Source organism: Telopea speciosissima, chromosome 1, assembly GCF_018873765.1.
Source record: "Telopea speciosissima isolate NSW1024214 ecotype Mountain lineage chromosome 1, Tspe_v1, whole genome shotgun sequence".
Lineage (NCBI taxonomy): Eukaryota > Viridiplantae > Streptophyta > Magnoliopsida > Proteales > Proteaceae > Telopea > Telopea speciosissima.
In genome coordinates this window covers 9,718,207-9,734,613 of record NC_057916.1, presented here as the reverse complement: position 1 = coordinate 9,734,613, position 16,407 = coordinate 9,718,207, and the positions used below count along the sequence as shown (strand labels likewise).

The following is a 16,407-nucleotide window of genomic DNA, read 5'->3' as shown; positions in this document are numbered from 1 at the left end:
CTCTCGTAAATCAAAGATCAGAAAGCATGAAATTTTTTTCAGTTCTGTTGATCCAAAATTCGGTTGTTTTTCATTCCTAAATTCTCATAATAGTTATATGTGGTCCACGAATTCACACGGTAGGGCTGCCATGCTATTGGGAATACAACGCAAATCAATTACAGTTGGTTGTACATTGATTGATCAGACTGTACTGCGGCGTGTTTGAAGAATACTAAAGAGGATAACGACTATTCAATTGTTGATTTTCACTTTGAAACCATTTCTTTTTTTTCGTTTTCTTGTTCTTACCTCTGATATGATGTGTGAGATGAGTGGGATGAGTGGGATATTATCTGGGTGGGCCTCCTTTCTTGATGTTTACTATAAGATGCTTTGAGAAATGAGTGATGGATATTCACAAAGACCTCTTTCAGTCCCTTTCAGGTCCTTGAATTTTTTTTTTCTTTTTAGATACTAATGGATTCTTCAGTACGGTTGGAGGGGTGTGGTGGGTGTTCATTCATAGCTAATCAATCTAACAATTTACAGCATAGTGGGTCAGGCTGAATTGCCTGGAAGAGATTATCCTGGTACATCAAAGATCAGAAAGCTTGAAAATGGTTCAGGTATTTTCAGTTTTGTTCATCTAAATTCTGTTGTTTTTTCATCCTTAAATTCTCATAATATCTATGTGGTCATGGTGGGTTCCACGAATTCAGATAGGTTTTACATAGGTCACACAATATTTATAGGGCTGCCATGGTGGGATTATTGATCAGACTTAACTGTTTGTTTGAAGAACGAAGGATAAGGAATGTTCAGTTGATTTCAGTTTGAAACCCTTTCTTCTTTTCCTTATTCTTCTTCTTATTCTTATCCATGGATGAACAGTCAGCTCTCCAACCCCTTCTTTCAAGCGAAGACGTCAAGCTTGGTTATCTCAAGAAGACACCTTTCTTGGTGCCTTTGGTTAAATGGTTACTCAAAGTTGTAATGTTGGTGCTCTTCGTTGCCTGGGTTGTCCTTATCTTTCTCTTCCCAGCTGAATTCATGCAGGGACTCTACGAGAAAGGGATTCAGGCCACCAGTGGAACCCTATTTGGAGTTTCAGGTTTGCTGTTACATTCTCTTCTTTATTCTATTTATGTTTGATTTCTGCTGACTATGTAGTGATGTAATGTTTAAATTGTTTTGCAAACTACAGGAAGTATATTTATGTTATTCAGTGGCCCAATTCTTCTTATTGCATTTCTGTCATTTGTGTATCTACTTGCTTCTGGAGAAGAGGAACTTGACGAATATGTCATTAGTCGGTATGGAATCCTGTCTTGTTGAATTCATCTCATAATTATTTACTATAACGTGGAAATTACATAATGACCTTTCTGTTTCACTTCATCTGCAGGAAGAAGACTAAATTTCCTAGGTTTCGCTTGTGGACATTTCCTGTCCTCGTGGATGGACCATTCGGGGTTGTTTCTGCTGCTGAATTCATTGGAATTATCCTGTTTGCAGCATATGTTCTCTGGGCTACTTCTGCTTACACTATACAGAACTTCAATCTGCTATCTAAGTTTGATTTACCTTCTAAAGAGAGAAGGTATACTTCAATAGATCTTTTCTTATGCTGGATTAATTAGGGTTTGTTTTGGTCTAAATTTCAATGAAAGACATTATCTTGATGATGATCTGAGATTGTCATTCGTTCCAGATTAAAGGATTGTTGTCCAAATTTGTACTTAGTATATAGACCATATCGTAGTTATCACCATGTTGATTTATCAAATGGTGCTTTCTGATTTGTCAAGCATTACCCAAAGGAAAGACTGGCTATCGTAGATATTAACAGTCCGCCGTCAAATACAAAAAAGTATATTAGCAGTTCTTCAATAGCTAGAGTATCTTTACATTGTCGGAATGTCCATAGGTTTGATGTTACATTCTAACTGCAAAGAAAAGCTTCTCTTTGTACATCTCTAGCATGCCTTCTATTCGTACCATTGATGGGCTATAGCTTTGTACATCACTAAAAGTCATTTATTTTATTAAAAAATATTTCATATTCCAAAGGAAATGTTTTTTGAGCGACTAGGAGCTTTCTAACAAAAAGAACTAAATAAGAACAAGGTGCAGTGCTTCATCTGACTTTTTTTTGTATGGTGTAATCACCATTATCTTGTTTTCTCTCCATCTTTTGGTGGATATGCTTCTAGTATTGGCATAGGTTGTACTTTATCCCTTATCCCCAAACGAAGCTGATTTACATGCTTATAGAGATATTGCTCTTTCTTTTTCTGGTGTGGCTTTTATCTTGCGTTTTTGCAATTTTTCAGTTCAGCTTTCTTGATAACTTTAAGAATTCTACTGTTTCAGTTTATTGATGTTGGAACTGTCGGGGCTTCGTTTTGGTACAATTGGGATATTTTGCTTAGCATTCCTATTTCTACCCGTTGCAAGGGGGTCAATTCTTCTCCGCCTCATAGATATTCCTTTTGAGCATGCTACAAAATATCATGTCTGGTTGGGGCATCTTACAATGATGATCTTTACTTTACATGGAGCATGCTATGTGATTGCATGGGCAATGCGGGGCCGCCTCCTGGATGAAGTAAGTTATTATGGTGGATTTCATGTCAATACTCAATAATTATCCACAGTTTAATTTAAGTTTTATTTATTGTTATGCTGCTATGCCCATGCACAAAAAACTATAGGCGAAAAGGCTTTCACATGGCCCAAGTAGAAAGGGCTTCCTCCATAACCCTCTCTCATTTTTCCTCGTGGAAAGATGATGTGGCTTTTGCAACCATTGGATAGAGAGTAGATGGTCTAAGTTACTAAAGTATCAAATTTCAGGGTGTAATTCAATCAAATGCCTCTCATTTTTTCCACATGCACTCTCTCATCACCTTGGTATTTCAAAGCTCTGTTTTGCCACTTGACAATATCCGTTTCGGCTGAAAGTTGATGTGTGAGAATGGGACCTGTCCACAAAATTTGGTCCCCATCCAAACTGCCATGTGGCAGATATTGGGGGCCATAGGAAGCCCTTCCTAGGTGGGCCGTGCAGTTAGCAAGAGCTCAAAAACTAATGATAGTAATTACCTGACTAGAGCATATAATCTCAAACACTACCTTTTCGTTAGTCAAACCATGAATGTGACTAATATATTAGGTGGATTCAGTAGATTAGAACTGAAGGGAAATTGGATACATGGAAGAAGAAAAGCGAAGGGAGTAGGATTGTGAGATCAAAAGTTTTATCCTTACATCACGATGCAGGACCAATTGGGCCTAACCTTTTCCTTTTTTAATGAATACTGACACTATTCTTGAAAACAGACTATTTATTGGTCTGGTCACATTGTGAAATCTAGTCTTAGGACCTTTGTGTATTATTTAGATTTTACAGTGACCAACTGTCATTTGAATTGGATGAGGTAAGCCACCAAAATTTTGTTTCCAGGGAAATTTTGATTTCCATGAATCCAAGACAGAAGGTCTACAATGGATTCAAGGGTTTGTTTATTGACCAAGGAAGTTGTTCAAAACCCAAGTCTATCTCTCACTAAGAATGTTTACCTAATATTGTGCTTGACAAACATCAATCTATTGCCTTTAGGTTTAACGATTTGGAGCAGAACGGAAAACAAGTAACTAGGTGAAATTGAAGTCATTATGCAATTTTTAAAGGGGCGCTGTTCTCTGTGCCGCAGCACAGCTTGCGCCCAGGCACATGGGGGTGGGTGCAATGACCACCCTGCCCCCCTGCACAGGCTGCTCATGTGCCTAGGCGCAGGCTGCGCTGCGGCACAGAGAACATTCTCCCTTTTTTAAAATACAATGAAATCATGAAACAGAACTATTTCAAACCAACTGTGTAGAGAAAAATTGTAATGGAAGGTCAAAATTAGATATGTTTAAAAGAGGGAAAAATCAAATAAGAAGTTTCAGATTATAAGAATAGAGGAGTTTCAAGTAGTCAACAGAATTAGGAAAGAGGTTTAGAAAGGTTAGAATTTGAATGGAAAAAAGTGAAATGGTCTTAAGAAATTGAGTTTCAAAATTTGAACATAGATTTGAATGAAGTGAACTTTTGAGAAGAAGCAAATGTCTGAGTTGAATGGCAGGGGGACTTGCCTCTGAAATTGATGAAAATAAGTTACGCAGGAAGGAAAAATAGTATAGAAACTTTTTTTTTTCAAAAAAATATGATTGAAGGTCTAAGAAGTTGATGTCACATTTTATAATAAAGAATATGGTTTGAAAGAAAAGGAAAAATAAACAGAAATTTTTGCTTGAGATATAGACGCAGGTATGTGCAATATAAGAATGCATAATTTAACCATATAGAAAGCTTTAAAGGAAAAGGAACATTAAAAGAGAAAACTCATAAAAAGAATTAACTCTTAGATTTTGTAAAAGAAAATCAGGGGCTCTTTCAAAGACAATCCAAAATCATATCTTTGCTTATGAACATAATTTTTTTGGGACATTATGCCATTTGGTGTTTTGGGTGAGTGAATTCAATCTTAAGGACACACTTTAGTTGGTCTGTTCTTTGACATCACTTTCTATGCTATATTGATCTGACTGATACATAGTTTTAGGGGGAGGGTAGGTTGGGCAGGTTCCTTTATAATGTCATGACATTAACAATGTCAATTGTATCTTTACATGATTCATCCCAAATGATTGATTATCTACAGAGAGATATTATATTGGTTTTTCTCATGCAGTTGTTGAAGTGGAAAGATATTGGTGTAGCCGTTCTTCCTGGGGTTATCAGCCTTGCTGCTGGTTTATTGATGTGGGTGACATCACTAAATCCAGTGAGGAAACAGTATTTTGAACTGTTCTTCTATACACATCAACTATATGTTGTATTTGTCATATTCTTAGCTTTGCATGTTGGAGACTTCATCTTCTGTATAGCTGCTGGAGGGATCTTTCTTTTCCTTCTTGATCGCTTTCTGAGATTCTGCCAATCAAGAAAGGCCGTTGATGTAATTTCAGCCACGTGTCTTCCATGTGGAACAGTGGAATTTGTGCTTTCAAAGCCAAGAAGTAATACTAGTTCCCCTCATGCAAGTCAATACTAACTGTATTACTATATATTTTCTAATTTCTGCCTTTGACAGTGTAGATTTGCAGTACAATGCTCTCAGTTTTGTCTTCCTTCAAGTGCGAGAATTATCTTTGCTGCAGTGGCATCCTTTTAGCGTTTCTTCTAGTCCTTTGGATGGTAGTCAGCATCTTTCAGTTCTCATTAAGGTTCTTGGGGAATGGACAAAGAAGCTGAGAGATAATATTTTAGATACTCGGGAGGGTGAACGACCAAGGTTAACAACTTCTGTTGAGGGCCCCTATGGGCATGAGTCAGCGTATCACCTAATGTATGCTTCATATCTTGAGATTATGTTCAGATGCATAGTAGATGCTGGCAGTGTATTATTTCACACAGACCCTTCTCATACTCCTGGGTTTCCATGTCGGGATGATTAGTCACAGGTTCATGGCATGACCATGGGATGCATGTTGGATATGTATGGCTCAACCAAATCTGCATATTTCACACTAAATTTGAAAACTAAGTAGCAAAGATTAATTTAACAAACTATATATGACGTGGATATTATACTTTTAAGGATTGATGTCATGCCAGGCCCTAAGATTTGGAGGTTTAGCTGGTCTAATACTAGGAACCATGAATTGATAAACAATACTTAAATGGCTATGCCTAGATAACACATTTTTATTTTTTTATTTATTGGGTATCTTCCTGGATAACACAGTTGCTGATAATTTATGAATCATCTGGAAGTAGGGGGTGCAACACAGTCCAGCCTATACTACTCACAATTGGCCAATTTGTATTGTTTTTTGCATTATCTCAAGTTGCTCTTTCATGGTGAAATCTTAATGGCATAATGTTTTCATCATAGGTATTGAAAATTTTTAACATGTTGAAGTTTGGAACAGAGGATTTGTTCTTACATTAAGTGCATCTAGATTATGGATGACTGGTCATTGCTTGTGTTTTTATTTGTGAAATCACATGGCTGACATTTTCTTTTTATTAGGTATGAAAACCTTATTTTAGTGGCAGGAGGCATTGGTATCTCACCATTCTTGGCTATCTTGAGTGATATTCTCCACCGTATCAAGGAGAAGAAACCTTGTCTGCCAAGAAATGTTTTAGTCATATGGGCTGTGAAAAAATCTAAGGAACTTTCTCTTCTTTCTTCACTTGATGTTGAGTCAATGGGTCCCTTCACAGATAAACTGCAGCTTGAGATTCAAAATTATGTTACACAAGAATCAGAGGCTCCATTGGTATGTTAAAAGGAGTTTAATTTCTTTCATTATGCGGTCTTCTACAAATTATTTTATTTTATGATGTTAATAAATATAATCTATTAGCTTCTACTTTTTAATTGCAGGAAGAGGGTACACAATCTAAGAGCATGAACTCCTTCAAGATTGTCAATGGAAGCAGCATGTCTGTCTTGGTTGGTACAGGAAATAAAATCTGGTCTGGAATTTATTTTATTTTGTCGTCCATTGGTTTTATCATCTTAATCGGTTTGCTGGACTTATTTTACATAAAGCCTTTTCAAATAACTTCATGGTGGTTCAAAGGACTTCTATTTGTGGTATCCATGATTGCAAGTGTAGTCATATTTGGGGGTCTGGTTGTCGTCTTGTGGAATCTTTGGGAGAAAATAAATTTGGGCGATGAGAATCACATGGTTGATGATGAAAAGAAAGGCATCAAGCAGGCTACTGAGCCACTAATGAAGCATGCTGATTCCTCTCAGGAAGAACCTAAACTTGCTAGACTGAGTACCACTTGGTATGGCCACCGACCAGACTTCCAAGGTAATACTATGAATTTTTTTACTTCTATTCAAATTATTCATGAGCATCACTGTGCTTGTTAAAATCATAGACAACCATGTTTTATGAATATCTAACAATGTCAGATGATATGGTGCTAGTATTGCATCATTAAATGATACTATACCATTCTGGTATGAAGAGGAGACCACTGGATTATTTTGAGAATCGAGGATAGGAACACCTCACTAATAATACTCCAAGCAGAGCAAGAAGTTTGGTGAGGGAAATGCATTTTAGGATGCTGGATGATTGTTGTTCTTTTTGTGTGTTTGGGATCAAATAAATAGCACAATTAGTAGAGTCTAGGATATCAGGTGATTATGCAAATGAAGTCAGGTTCTTATGTTGTAATTTGAGGGGACTATAGGAATAAAATTGTTAGAGATTCATGTCTGAGGAGTTAGGTCAATTTGCTACAGTGAAATAATGTTGAATACTTATCTCGGCAAATTTAGCAGAGATGTAGTTCACACAGGATGAGAGTATCAAATGTTAAATGCTTTGGCTTGACAAGCATTAGGCCATATTCCTCTGTTGCTGTTAGGGGGTTTTAGTGCTCAAGGAAGAAGCCCTTTCAGACATGAAAATTGGCGGTGGAGATACCAAATGCTGACGACTCAATTTTTAGGGTAGATTACCATATGACAGGCTGACAGCCAAGTGAAGGGCAAGAAGGCATCTCAGAGGAACAGAGAGAATCTGAAATGGAAGAGAGAAAAAGAAATCATTTCCTACACTCAGAAGGGAGGAAATTTGTTGGGAATAGAATTCTCATGTCCACTCGTTAGCTCTAGAGACAGGAACACAATTATTTCCCAAGGTTATGAATGCTAGAAAGAGGTGTAACACTGCGACTCGATTTTCATGACTCTAGTGGGAGATACTGAGACATGAAGTCTGATGACTCCGATGCAATTCAAAGACATGTGAATTACCAAAACCTCAATGCAAGAACCTCCCAACCCTGTACAGAAGGAATTCTAGAGTATACCAAAAAGAAAAAAGAAAGTGTCCCATTGAGATCTGATGTCAGAGCTTTTAACAGGACAAAATTCTAATGCCTGAGAGTTCCAACAAGTAATATTTTGTTTAACCTTATAGACCACTGCTCCACCACATGCATCAGCACAACACAACCATTAAAGGCTCAATCATTTCTGGTTTCTAAAGGTACCAGATGATTGCTCCAGGGGTAAGCATCATAAGATCTTTCCTTTCCCTGTAAAGGTTAGTTTTTCCCAACTCCGAGAAAGGCGGAAAAATGCAGCAGGGATATATCTCACCTCTATGTGGGTTATAATTTTCTCCTAACCAGATTGGCAAAAGGGAAGCATAGAAAAGATAGAGGTCTGATTCTGTGTCTCTTAAATAGAATAAGCATACCTTTGGCAGTCATTAGAGATAAGACATGTAGTGGCCTACAAATAATGAAGTCTAGGTTCTTCTGGTTGCCTCTTTTGAGCATTAGACCCTTCTTTGTACAGCTCTCTAGTATAATAGAGTCCAGAAAGCACAGATAAGAAGAGAATAAGTTATTTTAAATAAAAATCATTTGACGTGATAGAGCAAAACTCCAAGAATCTCCCACTTGTTTTTTCAAGTCAAATATTGTACCATAATTACATTCAGGGAAGTAGTTTTCTGTCCGGGAGTGTGGCCTATGCCAGCACTCCCATGAGTCTACTATCTCTCTCATCCTCAAAGAAAGGGGGCAGAGGTGTCTTTTCATATGGGGAGGAGAGAGATAGACTCATGAGGGTGCTGGCGTAGGCAACACTCCCGGACTGTTTTTTTTTTCTTATATTCATTCACTAGATTTGAGTTAAACTATTTCAGTTTTCCCTTACTTTTTCAAAAGAATTATAATAGTTCAACTATTTGAGTCAAGTCTACATCGAAATTCATACACATAAGCATGGTTATATAAACCAATGTTTTGTTCTAGAGAACAAACTCATATTTATCCCACAAACCACTTGAGCTCCATCCAAAAGATAAAGAAATTTTAATTATTTCAAAATTTCAAGTTGAATTACTTTTGTAGTTTTACTTCATTCTGTAAGTGATTGTTGAGTATAACTTTGTAAAACTAACTCATGAAGTCTCATACATAGGAATAGGATAAAAAGTCTTCCTAAAATACCTTATGTTGTGGCCAAAATTTATGTTTCTGATAATTCAAATGAGGTTTCTTAAATAATTCATCATATCTAAAACTTTCCATCTATTACTATAAATGTCTCTGAAATGTTACAGATTATATCTGTGCTTGTAGTTCCCACAAAGTACATGAATCTGTTGCTTCTGTATATCTGTTATATTTTAAGAAAACACAATTAAGAACCCATGTTTGCAAAGATAAAATATGATATGAACTCGTTGGTTCAGAGCTTTGCAGGGACTTGGCTATTTCAAGTTGAGCTGTTATTTCATTGATTATTAGTGTAAACTTGTTGTGAGTCAACTATGGGACTGTAGACACAACATGTCAATTTAGTTCTTAGAAACATGATGTCAAGGATAGTCAGTTTATATAAGTACAGTTCATCAACTTCATAGCTGTCATGTCTAAGTATTTTGTGTTTGTGACGTGAATCTTTAACCAGCATCTCAATCTTTCGGAAGCCATAGTAACAAAGATATATTTAGATAATGCATGACACGAAAAGAGCAAATATAATATGAGATATGATGGGGTTGGTTTCATTTTTATCCAAAACAGTGGCTCAAATTGAATGTCAAAGAAGTTTTATCTTAAAAATTCATTTAACCATTACATCGGTGAAGAGGCTTTAGTTATCAATGCATACAACATATACTGTTTGTCTTAAATTTGTTGGATTTAACTTTTGTGACTAAATGCTACTTATAATATAAATATACATATAACATATGAACTAGACTATTCAGTTAATATGTTATAGTAAAGCTCTTCAAGTCTATCTTTGCTTGTGCATGAGCTGAGGATGTATTGGCTAACCTGCATTTTCAATTTCCTTCTCAGAAATCTTTGATTCCATTTCTGAACGTTGGGGTCGTGTTGACGTCGGTGTCATTGTATGTGGTCCTCCAACTCTTCAAGCAAGCGTTGCCAGGGAGTGCAGGTCACAGAACCTAAGAGGAAGGCGCAATCAAGCTCTCTTCCACTTTAACAGCCACAGCTTCGATCTGTAGCCAACATTTAATCTCTTGTATATTGTATTCAGTAGTTCAAATGCCTGCGATGTTCACTAGGCATTGGAACAATATGGACTTGAGACTTATTATATATGAGTCATATGTAAAAAAGAAAAAGATATGTATGTAATGTAAAGGAAAGGTCATCATTGTAGGTCTATACACATAATCTATAGTAAGTTTGTAACAACCAGTACCTATGTACTACTGGTCAAGCTAATATACTATCTTCCATGTGGAACAAATTGCAAGAAAGTATCATATCAAAGTAATGTGTAAAATTTTCAGGTGTAGCAATGATCAAGAAAGTGTCATATCAACTGCAAAAGTAATATGACAATCTGAAATCTAACAAATCCAAGGGGATTGGACATTACTGAGTTGACTCCCTGATGTTGGCACTCCAAAGGACAAGATGCTCACAAGAAGTAGCAATTCTCAATTGTTTAAGTTATATTAGCATCCACGGACCCTTTTTCAGACCATTTAGCCGGGTAGAACTATCACTCCCACAAAAAAGACACGCGCAACTAGGGGGCAAGGGGACAACTTCCCCCCCCCCCCCTCTCCCCAAGATCTTTTTTTTTTTTTAATCCTTATATATTATGGGCAGGGGATCACACTGCTGGCATGGGATTCCAACCCACAGGAGGCCAATGGGAGCATGGAAAGGGACACCATACAGTTAGTCAATTGGGGATAGAATATCAAGGAGGAGACAGTGTCAGAATGAGGGAAAGTGTGAGAAAATTGTGCGGTGTTCCTTTCCATGCTCCCATTGGCTTGTGAGAGGGTGTGCGCATACTTGGTCTTGAGAGCAACCCCCCCCCCCCCCCCCACAATACCCCTTGAAAAAACTTCACATCCACTGCCGAAGGTACTCTTTCTATAGTATTTTCTGTTATAAAATATGAGAACAAATTTTCCCATGGATCAATGTATCATACTCCCTCTCACAATGGGGTTTCTTATTATTTTCTCGCGTCTTCTCTACTATATGGGTTCCATGTAAATGATACTATTTCCTGTGCCTCCATTGGTGTGGCATGGCTGGCATTGGAGATTCCCCCATACTGACAGCGTGGGGAACCCTCTCCCATAAAATATATTAGAAATGTGTTCTTATATTCTATGAGTTTACCAAAAGTTAATTTATAAAATATTTACAACAACATTTTCTTGGAAGAAGATCCTAACTGTTTAGCTCATATACATTACATCCTAAGGTTTCCATTGATGGTTGGACTAGACAATCAGATTGTGATTGGATTTTTCAGACCCTAATGCTTGGAGGTTCTTAAGAAAACTATTAATTGAGTGACCAATGCCTACACAAACAATCCAATCATTTAGATCGTTAAAACTAGAAGTTTGGACCATTGGGTGATGAGGTTGTTAATATATATCATTCTGATATTACTATCTTGGAAATATGGTTACAAAGAAAATTAATCCCAAGACTTGGAAAGCTGCATTTTAATACCTTATGCCACTACTCTAAACTCTACTCTTTATACTCCACAACTTCATTTGTGAGTATACAGGTATACTAGAACAATCCAAAAAAGGACATAGAGGTAACAAACACCAAATATACATACAAGAGAAAAGATACAGTTTTATAAAAGGGCAAGAGAAAGAACAACTTTGGAAGACAGGTACAAGGACAATGAGAGAGAGAACCTTAAAAATCTTGTTCTACCCCCCACCCCCCACACCCCAACCCTATGTTCCAACAGTTGCAAGATGCACAGCAAGTTCCTTTTGACCAGATTTCTCCAGGCATTCAACCATAACATCAAGATGAGGATTTTTCAGTCGAAACCCTTTCTTGATCATTGCATTAACAACCTCTGCAACTTGCAACAGATGATTTTCTTGACAAAGTCCTACTAAAAGAACTGAGTAAAAATCAGAGTCAACAAAATCTAGAGAATTGAACTTCTCCATTTCACAGTACAAACCAAATCCATCCAAGGCCCTTCCCTCCAAACAAATCTCTTTCATCAGACAGTTACAAGCCAACCCATCAGGCTGCATTCCATTATTTAACATCTTTCTAAAGAGTTTCTCTGCCTCCTCTATGTTCTTGATCCTCAGCAAGCAAATTACAAGAGAACTATAACATGTGGCACTTGAAACACTACCATTCACAATCACTTTATCAACAAGTTTGTAAGCCTGTTCTATACAACCTTCCATACAAAGACCCTTAATCAAAGTACTAATTGTAACTCGATTTGGACGACATCCATGAGCTATCATTCGATCCAAAAACCCTAGTGCCTCTGTTGACCTCCTCTGCTCACAGAAACTCTGTATCACAGATGTGTATGTAACTGTATTTGGTGAACAATCACTACCCACTTTCTCCATCTCTCCCAATAACTGCAGTGCTCTCTCCATATTACCAGCCCTACAAAACCCATCAAGCAATGCAGAATAAGCCACAACACTTGGAACACAACCATGACTGTGCATAACCTTGAAAAGCCCACAAGCTTCCTCAAACCTACCCACATTACAGAAACCCTTGATCATCTCGATATAAGTTAGCATGTCAGGGTAGAGATCAATCAAAGCCATCTCCTTCATTAGTTCCAATGCTACATCCATATCACCCTTCTCACTGAAGAGCCGAATAACAACATTGTATGAAGAAGTATCAGGTCGGCAATTAAACTCTCCCATTTTCTTCAATACCCCTAAAGCCTCTTCTGCGAGTTTTGCCTCTTTACAGAGATTTAAAATCACTTTAAACACTTTCACAGTAACCAAAGAACCACAAATTCTATAAATTTCTAAAACATCATTCAGCAATTGTGGCTTACGATCAATCTCAAATAATTGACAAGCTTTGTTATACATCAAACTGCTATGTCTATAATATGATTGAAGGCCAGCCCAGATGAAAAACCTCAGACCTAATATTGCTCGATCAGAGGAGCACCTCCGCAGAACATCTTCGACACACAAAGCATCTAATTTGCCATTAAGTTTTCCTAAATTTCTCTCTAAACTTGATCCAGAATCATTTTTCTGCAAGAGATTCCAGTAGTTATCAGCAGCAGAATTACTCCCAAGCATGCGCTTCTGAGTAATAATATATCTTGGATTTCTGAAACCGTATGACATCGATATAAAACGCAAAATGGAATGGACAGCCATTAACAGTGGTGAAACGAAAAAGTGGCTTCTAGGGTTTTACTGAACTTTTTCTTCCTTGCCAGAAATTAAAGCTTTAACGAAAGTCGGGTTTTCAAAAACGGGAATCGGATGGTGAATCGGCTGTGACCGATGCCGATTTCCACCGATCTAACACGGCCGACTCACACTAAGAAACCCCTAAAAATTCCTTGTTTTTTAGATTTGGAGCTGATTCTAAGGTTCTTGAGAACCGTTCGGGCCAATTCCGACACAATCCGGATCGGAATCACCAATGACCGATTCCACACTTGATTCCAGATTTTAAAACCTTGAATGAAAGGCAACCGAATAACTGTAAAATTGTCTCGTAAGCCCTTTTTCTTTCGTGACGTTAGGATATATACAAAATGGGAGAAAGAACGTTAATCGGTTATGCACTTATCGTGGCTCCTATGCTTAGACACATTATTGTCCAGTCATCTGGAAATCGCCTTGCCCCCCATGGGATTTCCGCCTTTTAATAGTTGTTGATCAATATAACAATCTAAGAAGGGATGAATTGAGTAACCTTTCAACTCTTTCACGGAAGGGAAGGGAAACTTGGAAGAGTAAAAAAATATATATATACACACACTCACAAATAAAAGGAGACAAAGATTTATAGTGATTCATTCCTCTTGACCTACATCCACTTTCAAGAGTTCCTCACTCTTAACTTTCCACTATTAAAGATTGGTCTTCCCGAATGTGTCAATTAAACCCATACACGTTATTTCCAATGAATCACAACAAATCCAATAATTCTCCTTGGCTCACTATCAAATCCAATCGAGTAAATGGATCAAATTCTTCAACACAACTTCTCACAAGTTTGATTAAGTTTGTCAACTCAATTCCCAAATCTCTAAAATAGGTAAATTTATACCAAGTGAATACAACAATAACCTCTACAAATCAAATCTCACTTGATTCACACTAAGATTGGTTTTTTTATACTAAGAGTAAGTGCAAATAAATGGCCTATGTTTGATAAGAAAAAGGCAAAGCAGCCATTGATTGAATGATTTATTTTTGGTGTATATATATGATAAGAATATGCTTTTGGTGAGTCGCATATGCTTAGGAAATTTGTTTTGTTATATTGATGTAAGGTAGGGCCTAAGGAACAAGATAAGAATATGCTTCGGGTGAGCGGTATATGCTTGGGAAATTTGTTTTGTTATATTGATGCAAATATCAAACACGAAATTGTCACTTTCTAAGTGATTATGATATGCCCATGGGTGTAGATTCCTTTAGTAATATGGATACTTTGCTAATGTTTATTAATGGTCAGTGTGTCAGGGTGCAGGGACAGTGTGTCTAGCACGATCGGGTGACATTCTTTCTCCCATATGAAAAATATGTAGAATCGTTGAGGTTGAACATGGTCCTAAGAATTACCAATGTAATTCTGCTCACTGGTTATTACAAGCTGCAAAACAACAATTTATTTAGTTTGATGGATAAATTACCTAACCTTGGTTTAGTTAATTAAGTCTCATATTTCTTCCAAATGAATAAATGTTTTCATGGGAGGCATCTCATCTTTTTAGTAGTGGTTGTTGGTGATTAGGGATTGGTTAATGGTTCAAGCCTCCTTATTTATTATTTAAAAAAAAACCAAATCTTGAGACACATTTTATATGGGAAAAATAAAAAATAAAACTAGGACTCTAGTTCTTGACATGGAATCATCATAATAAATCTATTGATAGGAGATGAGACAATCATTAGGAAAAGTGGAAGAAAATGGTTTCTTGGTTACCTCATAATTTAATGCCCAATGTGTAATTAGTGGAATAAACCTACTCCAAGGGATATGAAATTCCTATGGAGAGTAAGGAAATAATGTATTTGTAGAGATGACAGCTCGGTGAAGGTTCAACCACTATCCTAGAATTCACAAAACCCCTATAGGAGAGTATGTTCCTAAAATACCCCTTGATACTCATTTGTGCCCATCCTTCATCCCGCGGTGAATGGATTCCCATCACCGTGGATAAAGGAAAACTTGCTACTTTTTAGAATCTCAGGTTTTCTTGTAAAAATAAAAATATATTAATAAGAAATTGAGGTAAAAAATACAAAAAAAACTTTGTACATAAGATTATACAAACATAAATATTTGACGCTTATTGAGAGGTTTCCTTGAGCAAAGCAGACACTCTAAAACAATTTTCCAATTAATATAACAAACAATTGCTATTAGTAACATTGTGAACAATTTTCTTCGGGGCTAACATCATCATTAATTAGCACCAACTCTTGTGAATTGGTCTATTAGTTACAACTTATGCTTTAATAAGTTGGCAATTGTGCTAGTATACATGGTTTAGAAAAAGAATTTTCTTATTGAGACCCCTTATGGGGTCAAATAATTTGAAATATTGTTTTTTTACCTTTTAAGTATAAGGAAAATCTTGTTGTCATCAAAGTTGGTTACAATAAGATTGTAACCTTCCTGTTTTGCCTTTTTCGTATAATAAACTTCTTTTTCTATTCGAGGAGATCATGTCATTGCACATGAACAATGACATACATTGAAAGTGAGTCACTTTCTATTTATTTTGAAAATGTATTTTTATCCTTGATTTAAATAACTTTTAGGTATAAGACAAGGGACAATAAAAAAAAAAATAATTATAACTTATAACTTCACCACCTTAATGACAACAAGATGCAGATAAATCCTACAATTTCACATGTATACTCGAAAAAATGTGCAAGACAATGACACATAATGACATATTGGTAAGTTAGTTTCAAAATATTTTGAAAACATTTATTTAACCTTTAACTTAAAAGGACTTTTAGAAATAAGACGTGGGGTAATCAAAAGAAGGTTATAAGTTTCAAATACACCTATAGAGGTATTTGGAATGATGAAAATCTGAATTGATTCATGTGAATCAGTTGATTGGAATTGGAATTGGAATTGATTGGAAATCCTCAAGTCCATTATTCCATATTTAAAAAAATATAAGAATCAGCTAAAATGATTAAAGATCTTGATTTTTGGCTATTTACTTTTTTCTGTGGTCACCAAAAGTGCATGAAAATGAAGAAAAGTTGCCTCTTGTAGCTAGATTTACAAGATTTTTGAATCATTGGTTATCGATAATGTTCAGAACTACAAAACCATTAATGACTTAAATC

At 36.4% G+C, this 16,407-nt stretch overlaps 2 protein-coding genes and 1 long non-coding RNA gene across 3 annotated transcripts in view; 1 reads left to right on the top strand and 2 right to left on the bottom strand.

Annotated features, from left to right (window-relative positions):
- The first annotated feature begins 772 nt into the window (after window positions 1–772).
- LOC122657865 (ferric reduction oxidase 7, chloroplastic-like) lies at window positions 773–10,228 on the top strand. The gene is made up of 9 exons (XM_043852663.1): window positions 773–1,093; window positions 1,187–1,295; window positions 1,388–1,582; window positions 2,356–2,590; window positions 4,722–5,049; window positions 5,129–5,378; window positions 6,066–6,318; window positions 6,426–6,864; window positions 9,890–10,228. The coding sequence occupies exons 1-9, from the start codon at window positions 862–864 to the stop codon at window positions 10,057–10,059; spliced, it is 2,211 nt and encodes a 736-aa protein (XP_043708598.1). The 5' UTR covers window positions 773–861; the 3' UTR covers window positions 10,060–10,228.
- The window catches only part of LOC122657902, a 12,108-nt gene continuing 1,621 nt past the window's right edge, over window positions 5,921–16,407 (bottom strand). Inside the window, exons 2-3 of the long non-coding RNA XR_006332388.1 lie at window positions 14,521–14,524; window positions 5,921–6,015 (exon numbers count right to left, since the gene is read on the bottom strand). This is a non-coding gene — a long non-coding RNA (uncharacterized LOC122657902). The remainder of the gene's footprint in view (window positions 6,016–14,520; window positions 14,525–16,407) is intronic.
- Window positions 11,720–13,307, bottom strand: LOC122657884 (pentatricopeptide repeat-containing protein At5g47360-like). Its single transcript, XM_043852684.1, has one exon. It carries the CDS (start codon window positions 13,228–13,230, stop codon window positions 11,788–11,790), a length of 1,443 nt encoding a protein of 480 aa, XP_043708619.1. The 5' UTR covers window positions 13,231–13,307; the 3' UTR covers window positions 11,720–11,787.

Excerpts from the sequence above, each read along its gene's own strand:
- LOC122657865 (XM_043852663.1), top strand. The coding sequence starts at position 862 with ATGGATGAACAGTCAGCTCTCCAACCCCTTCTTTCAAGCGAAGACGTC. Across the intron at positions 1,296-1,387 it reads GACGAATATGTCATTAGTCG|GAAGAAGACTAAATTTCCTA; the intron begins GTATGGAATCCT and ends CTTCATCTGCAG. Across the intron at positions 1,583-2,355 it reads TTACCTTCTAAAGAGAGAAG|TTTATTGATGTTGGAACTGT; the intron begins GTATACTTCAAT and ends CTACTGTTTCAG.
- LOC122657884 (XM_043852684.1), bottom strand. The coding sequence starts at position 13,230 with ATGGCTGTCCATTCCATTTTGCGTTTTATATCGATGTCATACGGTTTC.